The sequence below is a fragment of the Halichoeres trimaculatus genome, unplaced genomic scaffold (assembly GCF_033239565.1).
Source record: "Halichoeres trimaculatus isolate MK-OKI-2021-1 unplaced genomic scaffold, fHalTri1.1 fHalTri1_scaffold_5, whole genome shotgun sequence".
Taxonomy (NCBI): Eukaryota; Metazoa; Chordata; class Actinopteri; order Labriformes; family Labridae; genus Halichoeres; species Halichoeres trimaculatus.
The window spans coordinates 16,536,572-16,563,545 of record NW_027437183.1 but is presented as its reverse complement, the minus strand read 5'-3'; the positions used below and the strand labels follow the sequence as shown (position 1 = coordinate 16,563,545).

The following is a 26,974-nucleotide window of genomic DNA, read 5'->3' as shown; positions in this document are numbered from 1 at the left end:
GGAACAAAAATGTAATCATCCTTCCCATAACTTAAGATCCTGAAAATATCCCGCTCATTTCTTATCTCAACTGATGATACTGTTCTATTGACAAAACCCAGTTAGTAAGGATACAGTAGAAAAAAAATTCAACATGGGGGCATCCCATTGCCAGATCTCTAGCAGATGTGTTGTTCCCCAAAACAGAGGAGCAGTAGCACATCAGGTTACCCCAGAGAGAGAAACACCCACGGGTAACTTCTGGTTTAGCTGTTTATAAATCAGTGTACAGAAAGATTAATAAAAGGTTTCAGTCCAAGAATATTTATGTGGGCTCTCCTGGAATATATGATCAATCCAGGCCTGTCTGTGTTTCCGCAGTATGTACTTTTCTACATTTTCTGAATGAAAAGATCAGACTAACACTTTGAGCAGACAAGTGACAAAGAGAAGTAGAAAATTTATTGCAGTATTTGTTCCACCGAAAGGGTATGAATCCCCTTTCCTCTTATTACTAGGGTGACCTAATACAACAAAATCTACATTTACAAAATATCCTCCTGCAATAGGCCACATATACTGCATGCGTAGTTCGAAATAGAATAAATTATATTCAGAGGACTCTGCCATTGTACAGCATGGACAAATAAAAGTGAACAAAAATAAAAATTCGTTTTTTTTTTTCTTTTTTCCATTTTCCTTCAAATATCTAAAAGCTAAAAGGAAAAACCATCAGGGTGTGCTAGTAGTATAATAAACTCCAAAAACACTTTAATAAGAACATCAAAAAGACTAATTTCCAACATTCACTTAAGGTTTTATTCTTTTTTTACAGCTTTTTTGTCTTCAGAGATATAAACATTTTAGTTTTTGTTGTGTTAAACTATGATACAGTGGGAGTAGAAATGAGCGACTAGAATCTGCTGCACAACAGCGAAGGAGCTCCCACAACAATGTTGACAAAACATTTCCCTCCAGGTCTCTGATCTGATAGCCTTTTTAAGGGATAATTTGGGTGAATTATTCCTTTAATGCCTTCTGGATTCTATCCTCTGCACTTGTACACAAACAAAACATGAGCAGTCCCTCTATAATATAAGTCTTATGTTTTGTGTCATTTTCATTTTTGCAAGAATAACTCATGTAAAAGTATGTAGTGTCAAATATTCTTGCTCTCTTGTGTTTTCTTACAAAATTGAGGAAGGAGAAGAGGAGGGTAGGAATCCAGTGAAGTTTGGCTGTGTCGTCGGAGGTGGTAGGTTGAGGAGGAGGAGCAGGAGCAAGGAAGAGGAGTTGATAAAGTAGAAATGGAACAGGGGCCAAAAAAAAAAAAAAAAATGAAAGGAAAGAAAAAAAACACCACACAGGAGCCATTAGCTAGCCCCTCCTTCCCGCGCTGCATACAGTGAGCGTAAAGTCTGTACTACTTTGTTGCTCAGTTTGTGGTTGCTGGTCAAGGCAATCTTCTTGTAAATGATGTCCGACTCCTTAATAGTGTCCACCCAAGGCACCAGTTTGCGGCCGTCGCGTTTCTTAGCTTCTGCCCAAGGCCCCGAGTAAGAGCCGGCCATCCAATGGATGCTGTATCCACTGGACGTCTTCTGCACGACTCGTGCTATTTGCGGCCGATCCTTATACTTGGGGCAGCAGAGGGCGATCACATCCATAGCATCCACTGTCTCACTCATACGGCCGGGGTCCGAAGAGTCGCCTGCTCGCCTTGATCTTCGTGAGGACTGTAGAGAGAACATAAGGAGCAAAAGTTAAATTACCTAACTCCACAGTTTGTCATACCAAAACTATTGTTTTTGTCTGTCTCACCCCTGGGGTCCTTTCGTCGCCATCACTATCGTCATCATCTGTCTCTGGTCCCGCCTGATTGCGTGGACTGGGCCCTGACATGGGGCCGGAGCCACCTAGTAGGGCATTTATGGCTTTGTTTCTGATGTTAGCGCTGGCAGACGCTTCACCTTCTTCATCCTCCTCGTCTGGGTCCAGATGTTCCATCAGAACCTTAAACTGTGATGATTGAAAACAAAAACAAACAAATCTTTTAAATTTGTCCCACTCTAATGAGGTTAAAGACCAAGGAATAAGCTGACACCAAGTGGATTATGACAGTACAGGCTGACACAAAAAACTTTAAGATCGTCAGTTTATGATATATCAAACACCGGTATTGAATCATGTTATGGCAGAGGTACTTACGTCTAGGTACTGTCTGACTATTCGCCTCTTGACATCATTTGTCAGTGTGGCATGCGCCATGTTGTTGGAGATATAGTCGATGGTTTGTCGTGGGTGGAAGTGAACGTTGTTTTTCCTGTTCACTGCCTTATCGTACACCTTGGCAGACTCTGTTGGAGAGTACTTCTGAATTTTGCTGTGGGATGAAAAAAATTATTGAGTTACAGTGAAAATGGAATACCAAACATAAATGAATTCATCAAACTAATGCACTCAAAAAATTAAGATTCTTTTACAGTATACAGTGTATAGAGCAGAGGTTATGTGAATGTTACCTGTCAGAGAATCCGTACTGGTTCTTCAGATGCTGTTTCAGCACTAGAAGTAACAGGATGCCTTGGACTGCGTTGGCAAAGTCCAAGAGACCAGTGGGATTATCTGGGAGGAGCCTCATTACTTTGTCCACATCCTCCACATTCAAATCATCCAGATCTGACTCAGACTCAGAGCTGTCTGCGACAGGTTTTCTGGACTTCTTAGGCCGCCGTACCACATCCTCATCGTCATCATTGTCACCATCACTGTTGCTGTTTTCTTCATCACTCCTTGGTGAATCGCAGTTCATCTTTTCCTCTTCGTCCTCCCCATCCCATGTGTTTTTCCATTCCTTCTTTACCTTCTTCTCCTTGCGCCTCGGCTCCTTCAACAGGAGCTTGATGACAAAAATTGACAATGAAACCCATAAGAATCAGATACGCACGGTCAAAATACATATTTCAAATGCAAGCTTCTTGTAAAACTGCTATCCTACCTCTCTGAATGTTTGCAACAAGTTGCTGCCAGAAACAGACAGTGTGATGTCTATGTGGTGCATGATGAAGAGAGGCTCCTCCTGGCTCTGGTATGGGAAACAGGCGAGGTTGTCTGCTAAAAACAGCAGCATGTTTACTTCCGTCTTCTGCAGAAAGAAAAAGATGGGAAGAGCATGAATCAGAGGTAGTAATGGAAAGACATGAAGGGTTATAAATGACCTAGTGGAGTTTAACAAATTACAACTTCAAACTGTTCTGTCTTTCAATTAAAAATGTTGATCCAACTCTGTGTTTTTTGTGTCCTTAACAGTTTAAAATGGTTTTCTTGAAGTTCTGAATTCTCACGCTGCTGGTGAACAAGAGGTTGATTTCTTCCCAGCATTCAGTAAAGAGGGACACATCACCTTCCACAAAACAATGCCAAGATATGTGAAGATAAGCTCAGGTCCACTCACAGCATTGTCATCGAAGAGGTTTAGCAGCGAGATGAGGAAAGCCCTCCGATGCTGCCGGTTTCCTCTGATCATGGTGAACAGGTGGGAGCAGAGCGCTGAGTGTGTCTCGTCCTGTCTGAAACCTCTTATGATGGTCTTCCGAGACATTTCAATGGCCTGCTGCACATGGTACGACATCTTCATCCCAGCGACTGCCTTCATCTGTTGAAGAATATGATAAAGGAGAAGTGTTAGGAGCTGAGTGTTTCAGACAACTGTTGAGACAGCTGCTGCCCAACGAATGGGCTCAAATTCAAGTTGCAGTAATTCTCCAACAAACAAGGTTCTTTCTACATTCTGGAGCTGAGAGACTACTAAATAGGTCAAATTCTACTTTTGTTTTTGTGCTGCAGGTGGTTTGAAACTTGACATTGATGACCATCAACTCACATGGATGAATCCTGTGTACTTTTTGTCGATCTCCACCAGCTGCTGGTCAGCTTTGTTCCTCATACTTGCCTCAGGGTCTGTTCCAATCGCAATGAGGTAGGGTACACACTACAGGGACAAGACAAAATTGTTTTTGGGTTACCATGCATATGCTCACAGTTCTGTTTAAAACAAACACAAGATTCAGACGAGATGAGGAGATGAAGGCTTTGATTTTATACCAGCTGAATAAAGGTCTTTAAGATGCTCACAAACAAATCGCGTCAGTAAAAAATCCCAAGTGTGGATATAAGGAACAAACAAAAAAAACTGAGATTCTTTTTATATCACATATTGTTACGATAAATTCCGTAAGAATAGGTGAGGTCTTACCTGTACAGGATGGATGAGACCTTGGTTGAGTGTAAGAGCGATGACGTTGAGAGCAAAGTGCCGAACACTGGACTGAGTGTGAAAGAACGCTTCCAACACCTGTTTAAGATAAAGCTGCATAATGGAGCTGCTCATTCCTGAAGAGATGTCTCCCATCTCCTTCAAGTCCTCCTGCTTGGAGAGTTTCTTCCCTGCAAGGACACAGATCCATGGTTTCATATAAGGTAAAAACTCTTTCTAAGCAGACGTTGACAATGTTAATCCACATCAACGAATACAGAGTATCGTTTGGGGCTGTAACTCTGAAGCGTTGCCTCAGAAAGCTGTTTAATCCAAAGCAACAACCACAGCTTCACTTACATTCCCTGTCTGCTTCCTGCATCCGTGTATCCTCTTCTTGGAGGTACGTCTGGAGGTTTTTGAGGATCTGGATTTTGAGGTTGATGGAGGAGGAGCTGTCAGACAGGATGCCGTTGTACAGGGACTTCACCTCAGGCATAAACATCTGGCTGGGATGCATGATTACAAGGAAGCCTAAATGACAAGCAGAGAGATGTAAGAACAAATGGACACAGCAGTCTGTGTCTAAATCACAGCCACCAGCTAGAACTCACTGACAGCACATCCTTAGCCTAATTATAATCGATTATGATGAATGGTGACTTTCGAACTGATCAAAGTGTAGAAGCAGATTTCTTGCCTAAGCCAATGATGGCTTTCGTCTTGACCTCCTCATCCTCATGCTTGGTGAAGTATATCAACAGCTCGAGAACTTTTTCCTTTATGACAACCTGCACAAAACACACACGTTTTTAAGTGTACAATCAATATCCTTAAGACTAAACCTTCAAAACGACTAGACTTGATGATTGCAATACAGATTTAAAGTTTAAAATGTTATAAAGCACAAATAGCAATCTTACCTTATTGGTGCCCTTAAATTCCTCAAGGTCAAAGTCAAAGTGTCGGGCCAGGGCACCCACAGTGAAGAGCGATCTCAGCAGGAAGGGCTTGTTTGCTACCAACGTCGTGCTGTTTGGATCTTCCTGATGCTGAATCTTCAGCTTGTTAAGTGCACCTGAAAAAATAATCCCAGATTCACAGTTAGTTCTAGGTAGGCCATGTCCCAGATATGATGTTTTACTCTTCACTTTTGAATACGGACCTATTTAAAAGGGGTGTGTGGATATACTATACATTTTATTTTAAAGCAGTGTATATTGAATCCAAGTTGATAACTTCATTTCTCACCGTAGAATCTGTTGAAACATGCCCAGACAAACTTGTAGTTGTGTGTGACTTTGTTGACAACTGCTCCCAGACAGCTCACACAGTGCTGGACCACCTGAAGATGAGATGGGAAGACATCATTAACACAGTTAAGCATATGAAACAGAGCAGATGATGAACATTTTCTAAAAGGTTACTGCTGCCCACCGTCATGCCATATTTGATGATGAGCTTCATGAGGTCTTCTTCGATGGTGGCGAGGAAGGTTTCACTGGGGTGCTCCATCAAAGGGACCACCAACTCCAAGATCTTTGCCACATTACAGATGACCATGAAGTCATTGGCAGTCTGTGGAGGCAAAGTAATGAACTTATTACGGATGAATACTTAATAAATCAGGGTTTAAGAACACAATGGCTAATAATCCTTCAACAAGTCAAAAACACAACCAGTGATGAAACCGTAAACAAAACTTACGTTGCACTTTGTAGTCAGGTATGGTTGCATGGTCATGGCATGTTTGACCATGAGCTGCGCCCTGATCTTGCTGAATAAGTACAAGGTGGTGATACATGCCACTAGCCGTGTTGAGTTTACACCCTTGTTCTCTGCACAGAAGATATGGATTAATAGTTAGAACAAGTGTACGAGAAAACTAGACTTTAAATGTGTTCTGTAAAAACATATTTTAACTCAGTGGCAAACTTATATACCTGCAAGAGACTCCTCATACTTAAGGATGTGCTCCACCAGATTGTCAACCAGCTGAACACAGGCCTTTTTGGCTGGCTTATATGATGCATCCTCTTCAGACTTCAGAAGCTGGATTAAAAAGAACACGGTTGTTTGTTTTACAAAGGCTTCAAACATAGTAAAACTACATCTGATAAAGTTCAATGTAAAACACAATACTTACATTCTGAAGAAGCTGCTCAAACCAGTCATAGCCAGTATCTCGACATGCTGCTACCTGGAGAACAATGATGCAAAAATAATAATTTATTATCATTATTTAAAAAGTATATCAAACACCATAGGTCAGAACAAGGCAAGGTGAGGCTTGACAGAGACTTTTATTCAAACAGATTAAAATAAAAGGGTAAGAGGGTTAACTAACCACATCAGTGATGTTGAGGATCTTTCTGGTCATGGTCTCTTTGTCGTGGGCTGGAGTTGGTGTAAACCACAACTTTTGGAATGTCTCATTCACCAATTTCTAAAGAGAAGGAGTTCAGTTGTCAGTAATTCTGAACTAAACTTTAAAACATAACTTTTGAATTCCAGTTTATGTCATAAATGAAATGTGAAAGATACTAGAGATACAAAAATGGGGAAAAGATTTTGAAAGTCATTTCACAGAGCATATTTTATGCAGCAAAAAAGGACGACATGATTCTGACCTTGATGCCTTCCTCATCGTTGACCCTGCGGATCATCCTCACACACATCTCAGTGATCTTACTGAAGGTTGGCTGCTCCAGACAGATGTCTCTGAGGATCTTGATAACCCGTTTTCTTACACTAATACCAGTGTCCTGTACATGAAGGAAATCCCATTAATCCTGCAACCTTCTTACATTAAAAAGAACTTAAGTCTGCATCAGGTGCAGTAATCTAGTTCTGACATTAGGTGGCAGCACAACACAATAATGAACGATGAACTTCTTGTGAACCCTCCTGAACATTTCCATGACAACAGGCACAACAATTTCAGTGTGATCACTTCTGAGTGGCTGAGCACAAAGACTAAGACCAAAGCATGTGTTGGACTACACTGCAAAATTAACCGTGTACAAACTCACAGCTTTCACAATGGTCGATGAACTACGCTGAACTGGCTCCTCATTTGATTATTTCATCATTTGTAAGCAAACATGACACACCCCAAAATGACCACAGGTGTTTTTCATGTTAAGTCAGTGACACAAGATAAATAGCATTAACGTCCCAACTGAAGAAGAAACTGTTCATTACATTTGCATATGCGTTTAAAAGGATGCATTCAACAGCAGCTGCATTTACATGCTACTTTTGAATGGGAACACTTTGCCAGAGTGGGGAGAGGGTTAAAGTCCAAAGATCTGAACACATAATAAGTAAGGAACAATGTTTTTTTTCCCATTAGTGAGAATATATATTTTTTTAAGTATGGACCACAAATCTGACTTTGTGTGATAATTTCAGAAGAGACTTATGGAATTCTTGGCAGTGGTATGTAAAAAGTTTATCGGGGTGGGAAGCCCCTCACATTATGATAATGTGTCTCTAACATGTCTGATAAAGAAACTCACCAGTATCCTCTCTATGAGCATGTCATAGTACTGCTCGGTGAGTTGCGGTCTGCTGAGCACAAATCTGCCCAGCAGCTCGACAGCTGCCTCTCTCACACTCGTGGAGTTGTCCATCAAACGACCATGGACGCCACGCTGCATGTCGGACTGTGGAAGAGGAAAAGAGAGTGTCAGTCAAAGCACGGGAAAAGAAAGACTTTGCGATAGATTCAAATCAAAAGGCACAGGTGAAGATTAGTTAAGTATCCTTTAAAAGACTGTGATGCAAAAAAGTAAACATGTTAAAAGTTTAACTTAAGACAAATTGTTCAAGGCAATCAGATCCTCACACACCCTGGCCAGAATACTGGGGTCCACAGCCACTACTTCAGACAGACACTTCATGGCTTTTGTCCTTACAGCAATGGCACTTTCACCGAGGACTCGCAGGATCTATTATGAAAGAAAACAAGAGCTCCTGATCACCCCAAAAGTCCACAAAACAAAGAATAGCTCTAATATCTGAATTCACCATACAGCTTATAGAGTTTATAGACTGTGTATTTGAGCTGTTGTGAGAAATTAAAAGACAATGGTATACTTATCTTACCTGTGTTAAATAAATATCAAAGCTCTGGGCGAACGGCCTCATGGAGGCCAAATAACGCACGATCAGACAGGAGTCTTCATAGTCCACAGTGTCAGAGTTCATTCTGCAGAGAAGGACAAAAAGAAGGAATATAAACAATTATCCAATCCCACAAACTGATACTGAAACTGACATGAAGTTATAACCCCAAAAAGAAAAACACAACAGTTTTAATGTACTGGGATGCAGCAGTTAGACATGCTTACTTCAGAGTGGCAAAATGAGCCGGCGTGGTCTTGATGATAGTGCGAAGGAACTTCTTTCGCTTCTCGGCACGCTGCATAATTTCACCGGTGGTCTCAATTTCCTTAGCATGTTGTGGTCCATCTGATGAGTCGTCGTCCTTTGAGTTTTGGTTCCGCATGGACTTCTCAGCCTCTGTGGTGGCATCTCTGAACCACTGAGCAATGTAGAACTTTCTAGCAAACTGGAGGGAAAACAAAATCTCAGTTTCAGGTTAAGAAGAAATAAAATAATTACATTATTTTATGAAGTGTAGTACATCAATACCATGCACATTTGACCCACTGACAGTGATACATCTAGGTAAACTTGCATCTTGGAATATAAGGTATGATTTAAATAGAAGTAGATAACAGAATAAGCTTATGAGAAAAAATATATTAGTTTTAAACTTTCAACTAAAGGAAAAAAGGTTATCTATAGTGCAGAAACAGTAAAATTTAAGCCAGTTTACATAGACATAGATTTCAAATGAGTAAAGTTGTGATAGTATCTGAAGTCAGTCTACTCTCCACTCACCACCAGTGAAGCGTCTGTCTCTGCATTCTCTTCCAAGTAGTCCAGGAGAGCCTTCTGCAGCTGCTGGGTCTCATCATTACCTGGAGCCTGCGCCAACAGAGCCGCATAAGAATTAATGAAAAAATAATCGTGAAAATATGTTAAAATGAAACAAGCAAATAAAGCATTTTGATTTTCTAACTGTCACAAAAATGTACATAAATGAGAAAGAAAGCTTTGGGAAGTATTAAGTTGCTGTTTTACCCCTTCCAGGATGCGATTAATTGATCTCTGGTCCATCTTGCTGGTGACTGCATCCTTCCTCAGACGAGCAGCCACTGTGCCCAGATAGTCTAAAGATGCTACTCTCAGAGCCATCTCTGTCTGCTTGTTACTGAACTGGTGAACCTAGAGAAGGCAGAGAGGGAGGAAAAGAAAGTAAGAAAAGACGCTGGCACTGTCAAGAACTTACACCATAACTTAGCAATGGATAAGAGAATTCCTCTTTTATATCCCTAAGTTTAGTGTTGAAAAAGGTTGAAGCCAGTTTTTAACGGGCACGGAGATGTTTTATTATAGTAATATGAAACATACAGTGTTAGATGGTTGAAAAAAAGCATTTATATGGCCTGCTTTACACACATTCATACATTAAGGAGTGACAATAAGATACCAACTGGCTGTGTCTAATCACTCTGCACACATTTACTTACAGATTGCTACGCTCTTGGGCTATTTGAGGTTTGTATCAAGGACTGTTTAAGCCAAAGCTGAGCCACCCAATAATCTACAATCAGAGGTTTCAACTCAAAATGATAAGTCAAAGTCTGTTTGAACCATGTGTTAAAATAGTTTTCTTTTCCTAGGATGGCAACACTGTTCCGTGCTTTTTCTCTTGATCATCTATTCTTGGAAACACTTGACTGCAAATAGCTGGATGTCCACTTTAAAGAAAGAGCTCCATCATACTGACCAGTAGTCTACCAAGCAAACTGAGCAGTAGCTCCGCAGCTGGCCACTCAGGTTTGTTAACTGTCGAGAGCAGGTCCTGGACAAAGTTCTCAAACAGCGGCCGGTAATCTTCCTCTCCCTGCTTGCTGCCACACCTGAGGGAGAAAGGAAAAAGTAATGGTTAAGTTAGTGTGTGACGTCTAAGCATGCACATAATAAACAACAATGATTTTAAAGAGACATTTATGACTAAAAGACAGTATTTCCTATTTATTCAAAGTCATTAACTTGTTATCTTGGCACCAGAACACTTGTCAATCAATGCATTAAGTGAAAACACAAGTTTTTTAACCAAGTACAGAGCATACATGAAAGCAGTATGGAAAGGAAAAGTTTTACTTTTTGAGGAAGACTGAGAGGAAGTTCTGTGCCGTTCTCATTGCTGTCTCATATGAGTTGGTTATCAGCACATCTTGATCCACCTTAAAAAAGGAAAAAAAAAGAAACTTTTGAGCAAATTTAAAACATGTTTGTGATTGCATCGACTGTACATCCGGTTGCTCATGTTTTAGATTTATTTGATACTCTCTCACCTTGTCACACTCTTCAAAAATGTCTTTGTCGTTGGGGAGATGGACCACACACTGGATCAGCTGCAGCACCAGAGCCGTCACCATTTGGATGTACATTGGCTCTCCGTCCTTGTCTGAGCTGTTCAGCCTAAAGACACAAGAGGTTAAGGAGATGTATGGTTATGATTACAACATGTTTACATTGGGAAATATTACCCTTTGCCTCAGGCATTATTTTCCTATGGATAACCAGACAGTAATGAAAGAAAACAGATCCTCTACACCTTAAACAACTTCAGGTCACAAACAAGTTTGAATTCATTTTCAAATAAATCACCTGAAATTCCTGAGGGAGCGTTTGCTGGTGGGCAGTCTGGCCAAAGAGGTGAAGATCTCCTCCAAGATCAGCTGCCGATGCTTCTCATAGCGAGAGAACACCTGGAGACAGGAAATAAAAAGTCAGTAAATCTGTACCTTTTGACAGACACTTGATATCAGTACATCTTCTGGAGGGAGAAAAAACAGAAACTTACTGCTGTAACAAGTTTAATGGCACACAGCTGCAGCTCGCTGACATTCTCTACAAAGAATGGTGTGATCCCCATAGAAGAAACCTGTGACAGAGAGAGAAAAACATGGATCATCAAGTGGTTTGAATAATTATGGACTTCATAAACTAATAATTAACGACAGTTTGATATTGTTTTCAACAACAATCAGATGTTACCTGGAGGATGGTGGTATCTGTCAGCAGCTGGATCTCGAGGAGCTCAGAGATGTTGCTGACGATGTCGCACACTTTGTTGTATAACATGACAATGACACGTTGCTTGTGTGTGGAACATTTCGCACGCTTTGCCTTAGAGCTCAATAGGCCACCTAGATGGAAAAAAGCATTTGTTAATCCATTTCCTCCTAAAGTTTTAGCATGAACCATCATTCAACACGGTTAAATTCTGCATTCCTCATGGGAAAAGAACATCCTATTTACATTTCACACCCTTTTACATATAGAGACTCTTGTAGTTCCTCACCAAGCCAACGTTTTTAGAAACAAATTATTGAAATGTTATGACAAGAGTCACTTTACAAACTAATCTATACCTAAAGCGTAAAAAAGGTCAGAAGAAATATGCAGCTATAGCTTCCTACCTCAGTTTAAACCATTTATGGACAAAACTTGTACTTCAATGCAGGAGGATTTTATGAGATATACCGAAGAATGATAACCAATTAATTTCAAGACACCAGGAGTCTTTTGCTTTTAATTTTCTTATACATTTACCACAACACTGAAGAAAGTTCTTGCACAGTCAGAAAAAAACTTCACTCAGAACACAAGACTCCTTAGAGAAGCCAAGCTCTTATGAAACTGAAACAATAATAGGAAAAAAAACTTCTTTATCCTCACCTCCATGTGGGTCTACTCTGTATACTGGGTCATACTGCGGGTACAGTGTATTCTGGAGATGGAACTTGGTGTATTGCAACACCCGCTCTATGACATCCTCTATGTAGACCGCCTTGGGCATGTGTGATGAGGTCATAATGTTGAGAGCTGTTAGACAGGCATCAGCTGATTTTGTGACTCTCTCCATTATCAAGTCTCTCCACAGTTTCTCCTCGTCTTCAGCGTCGTGGTCCTGAGGTTAAAAAGGACAAGCATGGAAATAAACTTGGGAGGAAGACACCTCTACGTGAAGGCTGAAGCTTTTTATTCATTTAAACTCAACCTTTTCTTCTTTTTACCAATGTAGTTTTGATTCAATCTGTAAAATAAACTACAAATTGATTTTTGTGCAAGTAAAATTTCTAGGTTTCTGCAGGATTCCACAAAAAATATCTTTGATACCGAGTTTGAGAGGAAGGGAGCTTACATGGTTTATTAAGGTGGTGAGCTTGGCCCCATCCTGGATATTCTTCTCTAGTATGTTGAGTAGCTTCACCAGCTTGTCTGATGGGATCTAGAAGAACAGAGAACATTATTCAAACTTCCACAACAGTTAAACTGAAGTTTTTAAACAACTTCATATCTTTTCTGTACAGTACCCTGCTGGAGATTCCCATGGCCTTTATTTTAGCGGATTCGCTGCCCAGCTCATTCAACTGGTGTTTCCCGAGCAGCAGTTCCTGAGGTATCTCATCATCATCAGCTGTTGGAATATTCAGAACAGTATGAACAATTACAATTAAATACAGAAAACATGCTGCTTTTTTTGAGTCTAAAATTAGGCTAAAGCAACATTATGACAGCCATATTTACCCATGGTAGTAAAATCCACATCCTCCAGATTCTCCAGTATGTTGTCGATGCTTGCCAAGAACCTTTTGAATGTGGAAGAGTCCATCAGCTCCTCTTGGGTTAGCTTAGGTTCATAAGCTTTCCGTTTCTTTTGCTTCTCCTTCATCTTCATTTTTCTGGCAACTGAGAGGGAGAGAGAAATGAAATCATTTACCAAAGTTGATTAGTGTTTTACCTCTATCTTGACATAACTAGGAACTGCCATGAATAACATCAATACTTTCCAGTTTGTGATGTTAGGTTACCATTACATATTTTTTACATAGCTCCCACATCTGATGCAGCATTAGCTTTAACATGCGCAATGACAAATAAAGCTATTCATTCATTTAAGACCATGAAGACCGACCAAAGGCCCTCTACACAGCAATGCTACACACATCAGTCAATAAGTTGCAGGACATATCTAAGTACAGACCTTCACTCATGCTTGGTGGCGGTGAATCATCCTCTGAGGAGTCCCGGTAGCGGCTGCCTGAGCCTCGTCTCCCGTCCCTTTGCCCACTTTTCCGATGTTCCCCTGAACCACGGCGCTCCCTCTCTTCACAGTCCCAGGTTCTGTCTTTGTCACGTCGCTGCCGCTTCTTTGCAGCTGTGGATTGAAGAAATTAAGAAATTAACCTTTAATCCTAAAAAAATTGTAGCTCAATGCTACGGTGTCTGCAAAAATACATATTTAATTTATGTGGTTTTTTTTATGATGGCAAAATGTTTTACATGTAACACAGAAAAAGTTAAGACCTTAACACTTACACTCTCCATTTGCATCATATTCATCATCTGAGCTGACTTCAGCGTACTTGGGTTTCTCATTTACAGTGCTTCGTTTCCTTTTGTTCATCTTTACCCGCTCACACAGCGGCATGGTTGACTCAATCTCTGCCAGCAGCTCTGGAGGCAGCTCCTTCAGAACGGCAGGGTCCATGCCACCTGAAAATTTTACATCATATTTCTATTACCAAAAGCATTTTTCTGAATGCATGGAAAAACCGTGTAAAGAAATGGTGGGAAGAAAATGAGGAAGAACTCTGTGGTTCAAATGCTTCTTTAGCTTACTTTTTCCAGACTTTGAGAGTCTGTTCTTTCCAGACTTGCTGTGTCGGATGATCCTCTGAATCTGGTCAACAGAGAGTTTCTTTACAAGCACTACAGGCTTTGGCCTCCTCTCGAAGTCCTGCACCAAACCCAGCCTCTCCAGTTTAACCTTGGGCTGGCCCCACATTTGACTTTCAGTTGATCCACCACCGTCTTTATCACGTTTGATCTGAAAAAACAGAAGACAATATTGAAGGTGCAAGAAAAGCCTGCTGTAATATACTTCAAGTTCAAGCATCACAAAATCAACACTTGAAATTTTTAGACAGAAAACATGAGCTTGGTTCACAGGAAAGCAAAATCAAGTTAGATAAAAATGTAAACAATGGACCAAACTGATTAAAATGGGATTAGTGATTTTGTTAGTTTCCAGTATAGATATGAAAACAACTCAAAGAGATACTCCACTGTTAACAAGAAGAAATGCAGGTTTAATTTTTGATACATGTGTTTTGTAAACACTGTAGTGCTTAGGTGTGAACTCCTTCAGCCACGTAAAAAAACAGCCATCAGGGGGTTGTTGGGTGGGAGTGTTTCAGATTGTCACTTGAGGTTTGCAGAGCTTACAGCTGTACAATAATGACATCACAAAATCAGAATCTGTTGTGCTAAAGAGTCAACAAAACTTGGGCCTTTTAAAGTTGCTAAAGGTAGGCAATCTGTGATTAGTCAGCAAATTTAATTGCCTTGATCTCAGCAAAAAGAAGTCTGTAGTAAATTTCTAAAAACTTCACACGTCACACTACCTTACAGATAACCAATAAAACGCATAGATTATCATCTTAACATACAGAACTTACAGCACAGAAACTCTCTTATCCCTTCCTTTCTCCAGATGCTGCACAGCTGATTTTGTTCAGCCTGGCAGTTAAAGCATTCCCACACCAACACACCAGATTTATATAAAATTTATAACTTTTATCAGCTGTTGACAGAAAGGCCGTAAGGTGGATAGTTAAATACCCTGATTTTATCATTAAACAAATTATACTGTAGACGTTTTTGCTTTGGATCTCATAAAGCTTTACAGACAGCAGACAGACCAGACACCAGACACAGACCTCTAACCTTTAACAGACACATTAAATCAATAACATCAGCAGCTTTATACCATCTATAAAACATTGCTACAGTTAAAGAAATAATGTCTGAATCTGACTTAGAAAAGATAAAAAGAATAATCCATGCGTTTCTTTCCAGCAGGTTAGACTACTGCAACGCCGTGCTCGCTGGGCTGTACAACGGACTGTATGATAACTGCAGCACATCCTGAATGCTGCTGCTCGAGCACCAACCAGAACCAGGAAACATGAGCGTATTAGCCCAGCTATCAGGTCCCTGCGCTGGCTTCCTGTCGCACAGAGAATAAACTTGAAAATAGCTCTGCTTGTGTACAAGTCTCTACAGTTTAGCGCCAAAGTACATCTCTGACATGTTAGAGCCATATAAACCTCAAGGAGGGGTCTCCTTCTGGTGCCTTAAGTCAGAACAAAACATAATAAGGCTGTGTTTCAGCACTATGCTCCAAAAATCTGGAACAATTTTCCAAAAGACAGACTGCAACTCTGACGATGTTCAAATCCCGGCTGAAAACTGTTGTATTTAGCTCTACATATAACAACTAAAAGTATTTATTCTGCACTCCTCTCTATTAATTTCATCAATGATTTTTTAATGCTTTATGAATGTTTTTGTTTGCCTTCTTGTGATCTGATTATATTTTAGCTGTAAAGATTCTGAATTGCCTTGTGTACAAACTGTGCTCTGCAAATAAACTTGCCTCTCACAGTATGTGGCAGGAGGTTGCATCATTTATACTGCACTGACTGTTAAAATCATTGGGGAAGGTTAAAAAAAAATGCAAGTGATGCTGATCTCTGTCCATGCCTTGAGCTGCATGATGATGACATTAAAGAGTTTTGCAGCCAGATTTATCACACAAATGTAGAAGCAGTGGAGCATTTCTTTGAGGACTTGGCTTTTGTTTACACAGGACCAAAACGCTATAAAATCAATACAATTTCTTCTACATTTTACAGATGGTTAAGAGTTAGTTAATGTGTTTTAAAACCCGTCCCAAGAATAAACAAAAGGCTCACAAATGAAAACCAAAGACAAAAACAAGAGTGAGCAGTGGTGTGGTTTGATTTTGTGAGATTGCAGGCAGTGACAGTTGAATGATTGGTAGGTGGGAGAGATTTGTTTTGGGTCGGCCCAGATCACCTTAGGGATCTGGAAGTTCTTCAGTGCGCCACTATGGCCTCCCAGGAGATGAGCAGGGAAAGAATCTGGAAGTTTAGCACCAGAAGCAGAGGAGGCTGGTTTGGAACCATCTTGCCTACAGCCACTCCGACCAGGCTCTCCACTCGATGAAGACTGAAAGCCAGACCTATCTCGATCACTCCGACAGCGAGAGTCAGGGGAGCGCCTGTCTCGACCACCGGTCTCGCTCCGATGCCTCCTATCTCTATCAGATTCCCTGTCCCTGTCTCGTCCATGTTCCCCTCGGCTTGACGACTTTGGCATGTCTCCTCGTCTGTCTGAGGACTTCTCATCGTGCCGATGCTTCGATGACTCCCGACCCTCTCTCCTGCTGTCATGTTTATCAACCCTGTTTTTAATGACTTCCGGCCGTCCATCAGGTTTTAACCGCAAAGCAGTGTCAGAACCCTCCACTGCGGCTGGCCCACTAGCTGGTTCTTCAGGCCAGCGTTGGGCCTCAAGGGCGGGAATAGGGGCAGCCAGACAGGGGTCGAGCTGGCCATCAGCTCGGCCTGCCTGCTGGAGGTCGATGCTCACCATGAGGGGAGGGCGACTGGCACCATTCCCAGCTGCAGTGGCCTCTTGCGGGGTCAGTTTGCCAGCATTGCCCCCTCCTGTTGGTCCACTGCCTGGGGCTCCTGTGGGGCCACCTGGTCCCCCTGCACCTGGCTCCAGGGGAAAGGAGTCTTGTTTCCTTTTCTTCAGAGGCTTATCTATGAAAAGAGATCAAATCATTACTCTCATGAACCCTAAGAATTTTAACTAACACAATGGTTATAACTGGTCATGTACTACACACCTTTATCCTGAACCTCCTTGGAGCACTTCTCACTAGCTGTCTCCCGTTCTATCCTTTCAATTTCTGCAAGAGCATCTAGCTCTGCCTCATCGTAAGGGGAACTGGGAGGCTGGAGACCACTGGCACCACCTGCTTGCTGGGAAATCTGCTGCTGTTGAAGCCGGACTCCAAGATTTTGTTGGAGAACAGGCACCTGCTGAAAGCCCAGTTCTGCCTCCATGTTGTCAGAGTTCTGGTCCATCCCTGGCACAACCTCACCTGAGAAATGAGCAAAAATCATATTTACAAAGTTGTATTTAAGAGATGTATTGTTTGAGTACTCTAAATACTCTGCATGAAAATTTGTGAATGAGAGTGCAGCATACCTCATCAGGTAAATGATCAGGGGAAGTCATACAGGTTAAGAAACAGCATCAGAAAGTAAAAGTGATAAAGGGAGCTCATCTGAAATCTTCACTAACCTGGGGTATCTGACTCATTTGACTTGACCCTGGACAACTTGAGGGTGAGTTTTGTAGAGTCCTTGTTTGGAGAGCTTACAATGTCGTACATATCTTTCTCCTCTTTCACAGCCGGGGTTTTCTTCCTTTGCTGTAGCTGCTGTTTCTGGTCACCTCCTCCCTCCCTGGGTGAGGGAGCATACGGAGGAGGCGACTGCAGAATCAGCGGAGGACGAGAACCCGCTGTGAGGAAGCAATACCAAACAGAGGAGACCATTATCCTTTGAAACCATGTAAAAAGACAGACAACATACGATAAATACTGACAGCTGCTGTCTTGCCAAAGTAACAGGACTAAGCCCTGGAAGAAAACCACTACAGCCTTTCATCAATTTCCAGACGTCATGGAATGAAACTGTTCTGTAGCTGTGAAATTTGACTTATGAGTATTTTAGCTAAATGAAAAAGTTGCATAACAAGAGGTGAGCACTTTAGTCCATAAGGATTTTTTTTTAGTTTCCTTACGTTTGGGCGTTCCTTCACTTCCTGCTGGGGAGCAACCAGATTGTGGAGACCTCAGAGGGAAAGAAGGGTTCCTCATGGTGGAGTCACCCTCCTGAACAAACAAAAGAAAATACATGTAAATGTCAGTCACAAGGAAACTCTACACTGGTCATGTAACGTCTCCTGCAAAGTTACTCTCAGTGTTTATTTTGAAAACTCTCATCAATAAAGCTTCTGTTATCATGAAGCACTAACTCCTGCGTGTTTATCTCGCTGTATTCAGCACAAAAAGTTTTAACACCTTTGTTTTTGCTTCATCCTCAAGGGAAAAATGTGCAAGATTTAATCTTAAAACCTGTGCCACTTTATAATTATCAATAAAATGCCCCAAAAGACTTTATATCTGTCATACAAACTAAGACAATTAACCACACACATACTGAATGTGGCTCAACAGGTTTCTGTACCTGATGTGTTAACATTACATAACCACCCATAAGAGCATGGATTTTTTTCTTTAGCCTTCGGCATTTTGGAGAATCTTGCAACTGAATTCCTTAAACTTGGCTGTGCAGACTGGTACACAAAAGCTATTAATGTCTTTTTATGATTTTTTTTCCCCAACTGTCAGAATTCTCGCAGGCATGTTCAGTTTTCTACCTGAGCAGTTAGAGCTCCATGGAAACACTATCCTACATATCTCCCAAACACACGTAAAAAACCTCTCGTTATAGGATATTGATCTTGAATTTCTTGTACATGTATCGCAGTTTCCTTGTATGGTAAATAAATCTGTTCAATCCTACCTCATTACTCAGACGGTGAACGATGTTCAGGTAGTCCTCAGTGCCGTGTCTTTCAGGGTGGTGGTTGGCAGTGTTTGCCATCTGTCCCGATACTTTGCCCTCATGGATATTTCTAATGCCACCTGGGACCATGGGGCTTGCCACAGACACTGTTGGATCAAAAAAGTAAAAGGATTCATTTTTTCCTTAACAAATGCAGTGTATCCTACAAACCATATTTACAGAGGTGGACCACTGACTGACGTTTCCACTTTTACACTTCCACGTCAAATAAAAGCTGTGTTACCTGGTTGATTGAACATTGGACAATCTTTCCTTACTCTATATCGTCCACAATGACTATGCTCAACATGCTCTATGGAGAAACAGCAGGAAAGAGATGTTTTCTAATTTGTAACTACCCTGGTTGAGGTGTGTACAGTTTCCAATGTATTCTTTTACTTTCCCTCCATTTTTTAACAGACAAAATACCAGCTTCTGTAATAGTGCTGGTACACTGTCAGTCTCTGTAAAACATGGATGCATCAATTATAGCCCTGTTAATCATGACAGAAAAAACATTTTCTCTCAAAAATTGGAGATTTATTCAGCTTTGATAACATAAAGTAAAACCAGCATAAACTGGATGATTTTTGTTTGACCAATTTAGAAAGGAAGTTTGAGAAAAATTTGATGTTACTTCTTCAGAAAATAAATTTCTGACAAAACACTGCATGGCTCAATAAATCGTTCCATCTTTTATTTATAAGACATTTTAGCTGTGAACTGAGACTCCATAATTAAAGCAGCAGAGAGGGCACCCCAAAAGCAGGGCACCAACATTTTAAACCATTTACATTTAATCAAAGGAGCTAACTTTTAAAGTTGCTTTAAATCCATGTTCAGAGAGCATGGATATTCTAGATACAACCTTCTACATCATGTAAACAAATAACTCCACAGTGTCAGTGATAGTTGTCAGAGGGGACAGCTAAGTTAACATTTCTTTCAACTGCCAAATTTAAAACCAGTACTTTTTAGTTTATAGAAACTGGAAAAAAATCAAAAACAACCAAAAGCAAACTTCAGCTGTGAAAGTTCACTTCAGTGAAACATAATAATGAGCTTAAGAAAACTTAAGAGTAATGACAATATGGTAAGAAGGCAGCATGACTGGCTGTGTCTGACCAACTTGATCACCGAGACTCAAGAACTAATGTGCCAAAAAATCAAATTACTCACAGCACAACATGCTATTAAGCTAACTGTTACTTGTTTCTCTGTTCCAAAGAATTAAACTATCATCCGTTTAAGATTAAGATTATGAATCAGTACATCCATCTTTTTTATGTTCAACTCAAACAATCAGAACATCCCCCTTTGAACACAGACTAAACAAGAAGAAAAATGGCGTTGACAGTTGAAGAGAAAATGTACGACAACTAATGAAAGAGGAAACACGAGTTTGCACAGTAACAAGAAGTAAGTTACATGAATGAAACCACAGGTGCTTATTACATTCAACCAACAGCCAAAGCTTTTTTTTCACTCTGCTGCATATTTTTGAATAATCACAACCAATTATCTGAACCAGGAGCAAACACTGTTGATGATCCTCATCCATGGCATTCTCTGTGCTTGCAACACAGAGATAGTTGGAATTCCATTCAACACAAAAAAAACTCTGAAAAAACTATCAAGTCCTCCAACTATCAACATCACCAACTAAGTTTCATGTGGCAGTGCCAGATGAAAAACAGCCTTTCCATTTTCCTAAAACCCCATCCCAGAATCACAGAAAACAACTGCACAACATCCATATAAAACTGAAACAAGATTAAATACATCAGCCAGGTGTGAGGGAATGAAATATATCATGAACAACAAACAGCTGCCCAAGCAAGTAAACATGGATCCTAACAAAGACAACCTCCAGCACACACTCACCTTGCTGTATCTGTTGGTGTTGGTTATAACTGGGTGGTTGTTGGTGGGGGTACTGCTGTATAAAACCAGGGGCAGGGCTCTGTGGAGTGTAGGGACTTGGTACCGGGCTGTTCTGACCAATATACCGACTACTTGAACCAGACTGAGGGGACACGAACCGGCTGGACGTGGTGAGGAGGAGAGAGCAGAATGCAAGAAAGTAAGCAGGCATGCTGAACAAAGTTGCATCAATAGCTACAAAATTCACAATTTGCCTGATTAAATTAAAAATATTTTGTTTTTAACCAGAGAATCATCAATTAAAATACTCAATGACATCAAATATAGACATGCATCTGGGATATATCAATCAAAACCAAACGTGTAAACAATCAAATATGTAAACAACAGAAAAGTAGTGATAATTTCAGTAAAACAATTACAAGTCAGTTAATTTCACCAGCACGGCTCACCTCTGTGGATTGGGAGAAATAGCAGCCGGCTGGAAGTTTGCAGGCTGGGCAGGGCTATGCATGGAATTTTGGGTAATTTTGTACGGCGGTACCATCGACTGCTGCTGCATAACATCTGTTATTGATAAAATGGATAAAAAATACAGTTTGTTAATGAATATTAACACAAAGCTTTTTTTTTATGGGACTGGGTGCTTCAAGATTTTATCAGCAACAGATATGCATCTCCATACTTTTCTCCCTGAAGATGCCAGGGTTCCTGGCCAGCATGGTCTGCAGCAGCAGTGGTGCGTCTCCCTCTGGCTCATCGCTGCCCAGGTTGTCCTTCAGCTCTCTGAGGAGACAGACACAAAGAACAATTTCATTCACATTATAAAGCAGTCAGAGAAAGAGAAGCAAGTACCACAAATAGTAACAAGTTAAAAAACAAGCCTGTTACATTTTACAGACTTTGATTAAATGTATGAACACATGCATATGAATTACTTTTTAGATAAACAGGGTCACTTTCAGTAACAGTTAAAAGTACTTCGAAGTCTACAAAAAGTTGGGTTGTTGACTTTGTGTAGTCTTCCATGTCTACATCTAATGGAAAGTCAACCTCTAAATGAATTATTGTAAACAATTAGTTAAAAGAGACATCTCCTCTGTTGTTGCTAATTTTATCTTTCATTTTCAACAGCAAGCTTCTAACCAACCTTAACTCAGCGCTAGCTCCGCCAGCCCTACCACTTTCAAATGCTATCTCAGAATTTCAGGCACAACCTGTCCTACTCATAATTTGTTTCACACTCACATGTGCTCTGTGGACACCTGGTTGAGGCCATGGGCTAGCTGGGAGGCCAGGTTCTCATCCCTACAGCCAAGCAAGCAGGTAACTTCTTCTGCAATCCTTCCATTGTACAGGAGGCTTTTAGTGGTGGTGGCCGGGAGAGGGGAAGGGAGGGGCAGCTGGTTCAACACTGAGAGGAGAATACAAGCATGACAAATGAGATAGTATCGCAATAAAGACAATTAATAGAGATAGAGGGGGGAGAAAAAGGTGTGAAACAGAAAACAAATAGAAGCCACCAATAACAGAGGATATAACAGACAATAAGTGAAATCAACATTTCTAAATTACATCTATTCAGACAGAACACTTCATCTTAGCATTTCAAAAAAAAAAAAAAAGAAAGAAACATGACTGAGTGCCACTCACAGTCTGTAAGGCTAGCTATCCCAGCAAGAGTGGTAATGGGAACATGAGGCATATCCCCATTCATGCTGAAGGTGAGGGGGAGTGTGTCGATACACAGGTAGATCAGGGGGTCGATGGACGACACCCGTCCTCACATCTCCTGACACCTATGACAGAAGGTTATGAAGAGAGGAAAAAGGAATGGGAGATGAAACGAAGGGGTTTGTTGGGGAAGAGTTGGTGTAGATTTTGGAAAAAGGGGGAATAGAGGCAGGAGAGACAAAAAAATAAACTTTAAATGAAGGTAAATTGTAAGATAAATACATTTGTTATCAATAGCACGGTGTGTAAAACCATTTGCCTTGTCTTAAACCACAATTTTGTGGTAATGTTGTGTAAAAAAAACAATGATTTACTGCTGCATCATTAATTAGACACAAACTCCTCTGTCTCTTATATGATTTCGATCATCTGAATAAACAGCTACGACCTTTTTGTCTTGTTTGTGCAGGATCTTTTTTAACATGTTCCCAGTGGTTTATTATTTATGATGATAATAAATGTAATCAACCTTCAAGCGTGTTGTTTTTTAACAGATGACACTTAGTGAAGCTGTCTGTAAATGCTTGCAATTTTTGCTACACCTTGTTGAACATTTTAGAGTCTACCTCTACTATGCCGATTAGTGCTTTTTTGAAGTTCATTTAACATCACAATAAATGATTTGACCTCTTGAGTAGCAAAAATGTAATGCACAAAAACAACTGAAAAACATCTGCATTTTCTTCACATAAACAATGTGACTTATAACATTTGTAAACACATCAATCAGTGTTAACACTTCTGCTTTAAATAGGACCTTGGATTATTACAGTCGTAGAAAGAATGGGGCTTTGTGAGAAAAAGGCGTGTAACTGTAACAATACTATGTATTTTTCTGCTCAAGTATCAGTATGGAAATGATATGAAAACCACAACAGTAGCACACTCTAACACATGAACCTTGACATTCACATTGATCCTGATAATCCAGAGCTTACTTCTGACTGTATTCCCTCCTATTCATGCCTCTCCATGATTTACTTATTAAACACCACTGAGATAATCAGTGCACTAATCATTAGCTGATGTACGTCTTTTTGTTACTCGTTTCAGCATCGTCAATTTTCAAAAGCATAAAGCTCAAAGCTTATAACTTATCATGGAATTCTGTGCAAATTAAGGCCTCGTGTAGCATTTGATTTTTCTAAATCCCTTTACTCGTTAAGGGGTCCTTGACCTCTCAAGCAAGACTGTACAGGAGGTCAAAGTAAATCAGAGCAAAAGGCCTGCTGCAATTTTTCAAATATCTCACTGTGGCTCACACTTCAGGTATAAGCTTAGTAGCAATAAAAAGCAAAAGAGTCTAGTGCATGGCTCTTATCTATATTACTCTCAATCACACTAAATTTTAATGACTGTATTAAATTATTATTGACTTAAAAATGAGGACAACCATAGCATACACCAGCAACAAACACCCAAAATGATAATTGACTCAAACCTTTTTGAAGAACTCTGTGCAGTCTCGGGTGGACTAACTGACATTTCAGATAAAAAGTCCTGCACCTTGTGTCTGTAGAAAAAGAACAAAGTGCTGTCAGATTTTAGACATGCATGTATTTTACTATTCCTTAAAAGATTTTACAGAAGAGAACTGAACTTAACTGAGCCCATCAAATATCTAAATAAAGCCATTAGAGCACAGCAATTAATGGACACATGCAACAAATGATTCATTGAGGGTATACCATCTTTAGCCTACGAACGCATCAGGACGCAACACTGACGGCCCTATGTGATGTTTTTTTAACTAACCCCTAAGGAAATGCAAATCTTATTTGGCAACTTCTGCAAGGTACTACTGACCCGCGAATATGAAAAAACACAATGTTGCACCCGGACCCGAGGGCACGGCGAATCGTCGAGGTCGTACAAGAAATACAACAGCTTTTGGGCTGTCACGGAGGATCAACAGATGGATGTTGTAAACATTGTATTGGCTAACCCTAACGTTAGCATGCTCGGTCTGTGTGCTCTTCTTCAGTACGCAGGGGCTTGGCTGACAGCTGTGAGACTGACAGGCAGGAGGCAGCACAAAGGAACAGATGCACTGTGATGGTGGCGGCTGTAGTGGGGGGCTGCATCCTCCAGTGGCCAACAGCCACTGTATGCGCTCTGCTAAATTGCAGACTGCATTTCCAAAACTACAATTGTTGTGGTCGGAAAGGAAAAAAACTACACTTCTTGCATGCATCGTGAATGTGCATATCAAACTCTGGGAGCAAAGTAACAACAAACGATGAAACACAGCTTATCCTCGGTCGGTCGTCAGTCAAAACAATCCAACACAGGTTAGCAACTAAAACTAATGTTATTACGAACAAACGAAGTAAGGAGTTACCGTTCAAATTAAGCGAAGTAATCGGAAACGACAAACTTGCTGGGTTTTACTGTTATTGATGTCTGTTTGAATGTTTACCATACTTCACTGAATTACCAGCTGCAGCCCGCTACTTGCGAAAAAACCTACATGATATACAGCTAGGAGTTGATGTTGCGAGCCAACCGCGAAGCTAACGCTGCCACCAAATATAACAAATTAAACCACAAACACGACCTACCTACCACTCGTTAACAATAATAATCATTTTTTGATTGCTAGCTGGTTGTGCTAACTAGCTTTAACTGTTGTTGGTTAGCCCCCTCGTTCAAATAAGAGGACGGTAATTGAAATAGTACAAGGAAGCGCTAATCCGGGGTTGATAACGGTTGGTGAAATTGTTTTCAGTTCAGGAAAAAGCGTTGGGCTAGTCACTGTGGATGTAAAGGCAACGGCACAGATTCTAATTCTGTGGCAACGGCCCAATCCTCGAGCTCGACAAATGACATCCAGTTGAGGCCGTGCGCCTTGGTGGAGCAAAAACACACCTAGCTAGCCTGGCTTGCTAGTTCGCTAGCTTCCGTTACCTCCCGGTCAACGATTAACGACGCCGGAGGAGGTCTTACTGCAAAAAAATGTTTTATGGTATTGTTAAAAAATCACCCTTTCAAAAGTTTGTTTTGTGAAGAAAGATATGTGATTGTATTTACCTTCGGATGTTGCGTTCAAGGGAGGGGAATGTTTTAGCTTGGTTTGTGTCCGTGTCCGTATCTCTAGCTCCCCCTTTCTTCTCTCTCGCAGCTCCTCCAGAAGGAACTCGACTGGCTTGCCAGCTAGCTGCAGAGCTAGCCTGCTAGCTATCAACAATAATCCGGGTCGGACTGATTCGTTCTTCTTCCGTCACACAAGGGTGAATGTTTCAGCGTACATTCATGGGGAAACATTCGTTCTTCGCTGTTTCAGTCGGTCTGCACCGACATAAACAACGCCTGCAGCCAATTTCGACAGTAAATGAGAAATATGACGATTGTTGCGATCATCAAGAGGCTCTCCTCTCGTAGAACAAAATGCCGACCGGAAGTTCTGCCGTCTGACTGACCAAAGATCTCAGGAGTGACTCCCTCCATCGGCGCCAAACAAAATGCCATGCAACGTTTCGTGGTAGAGACACCAGGGGGCGCCACATGACAATTTTACTGTGTACAGTCCTCGACGTTGAGTATGTTCAGACTCTGTTGTGTTTGCGGCGGATGAAAAAGCGCCAACTTTATTTACTAAGGCAATAGTATCAAGCAATACGTTGGATTTTTTTTGGAACTACCTGAATTGACTGTAATTATTACATTATAGTAGTCATAAAGTATTTCCTTACACTAAAATTAGTGTATTATTGAGTTCAGTGGAGTAGCCCAACACTTGAAGCAGAGAATATACAGAGTTTCTAAGAAGCAGTTTGTTTATTGTTCTCTACATTAAACTGGAATCACAAAGCAATCTGTTTAGGGGGATAGGATTATTGTTCAACCCTAAGATCCCAGCACAGATATTTTTCAAATCTCCCAGTCCCCCTGTAGCATCAATCTCCAGTGTTACTTTATATAATAAAACTGCCTCCAAATACGCATTTACACTGTCTCTTCAGTGATGGTACTTTATATCCACCTAGACAGCTGGTCATTTGAGTCATTCCCAGGTTAGAAGGTGTGGGCACACAAGTTTAACACTGATTTTAGACTTTTAAAAACAAATGCTTAAAGCAACTGTCAGGAGCTTTTTAAGCTGATAGACATGAGCTAATACGGAGGCTTGTGTAGGACCCCTGAAAGCAAATGAGTCCAAAGTTGGCAGGGCCAAGTATCTGTATCTAGAGTATTGTTAAGCCTGAAAAATAAACTGCTGTAGGGTAGAAACAGTGTCAAAATGGTCTTTTTATTATATTTTCCATTGGAAAGACTCACAGTGAGGGATGTGTTTGTAAAGTCAAGAAAGTAAGCTGAGAAGAAAAGAGAAACGTTATGACATCTACTACTTTTTAACAGGGGATGCCAAAAGTTACTCATAGGAGCTATAAATATTTACAGAAAGACTTGATTCAAGATGGGCCTCTTAGAGGTTCATGTTATAAATGATGCATACACC

General features: G+C 40.7%; 1 protein-coding gene across 2 annotated transcripts; it reads right to left on the bottom strand.

The window, feature by feature from the left end:
* Positions 1 to 481: 481 nt before the first annotated feature.
* Positions 482 to 25,933, bottom strand: nipbla (NIPBL cohesin loading factor a). Of its 2 annotated transcripts, none has more exons than XM_074669814.1 (49): positions 25,546 to 25,933; positions 23,957 to 24,028; positions 22,435 to 22,580; positions 22,030 to 22,195; positions 21,467 to 21,567; positions 21,234 to 21,348; positions 20,782 to 20,942; positions 18,856 to 19,004; positions 18,071 to 18,161; positions 17,567 to 17,788; positions 17,106 to 17,363; positions 16,268 to 17,019; positions 14,006 to 14,213; positions 13,703 to 13,879; positions 13,368 to 13,541; positions 12,911 to 13,072; positions 12,697 to 12,800; positions 12,525 to 12,611; positions 12,059 to 12,290; positions 11,375 to 11,526; positions 11,181 to 11,261; positions 10,985 to 11,085; positions 10,669 to 10,795; positions 10,475 to 10,557; positions 10,098 to 10,230; positions 9,389 to 9,532; positions 9,146 to 9,232; positions 8,590 to 8,810; positions 8,345 to 8,447; positions 8,089 to 8,187; positions 7,756 to 7,902; positions 6,865 to 6,999; positions 6,582 to 6,680; positions 6,381 to 6,434; positions 6,178 to 6,286; positions 5,942 to 6,072; positions 5,672 to 5,812; positions 5,486 to 5,579; positions 5,158 to 5,312; positions 4,935 to 5,025; positions 4,595 to 4,768; positions 4,235 to 4,425; positions 3,863 to 3,970; positions 3,434 to 3,634; positions 2,978 to 3,124; positions 2,502 to 2,878; positions 2,188 to 2,362; positions 1,801 to 1,998; positions 482 to 1,715 (listed from the first exon to the last, which is right to left on the bottom strand). In XM_074669814.1, exons 3-49 carry the CDS (start codon positions 22,496 to 22,498, stop codon positions 1,353 to 1,355), a joined length of 7,644 nt encoding a protein of 2,547 aa, XP_074525915.1. In that variant the 5' UTR covers positions 22,499 to 22,580; positions 23,957 to 24,028; positions 25,546 to 25,933; the 3' UTR covers positions 482 to 1,352. The 2 variants fall into 2 exon arrangements, with proteins under 2 accessions (XP_074525915.1, XP_074525916.1); XM_074669815.1 differs by having other exon boundaries at positions 16,844 to 17,019.
* Between the last annotated feature and the right edge of the window lie 1,041 nt (positions 25,934 to 26,974).

Excerpts from the sequence above, each read along its gene's own strand:
- nipbla (XM_074669814.1), bottom strand. The coding sequence starts at position 22,498 with ATGAATGGGGATATGCCTCATGTTCCCATTACCACTCTTGCTGGGATA. Across the intron at positions 5,313-5,485 it reads ATGTTTCAACAGATTCTACG|GTGCACTTAACAAGCTGAAG; the intron begins GTGAGAAATGAA and ends TTATTTTTTCAG. Across the intron at positions 1,716-1,800 it reads GCGACGAAAGGACCCCAGGG|TCCTCACGAAGATCAAGGCG; the intron begins GTGAGACAGACA and ends TTCTCTCTACAG.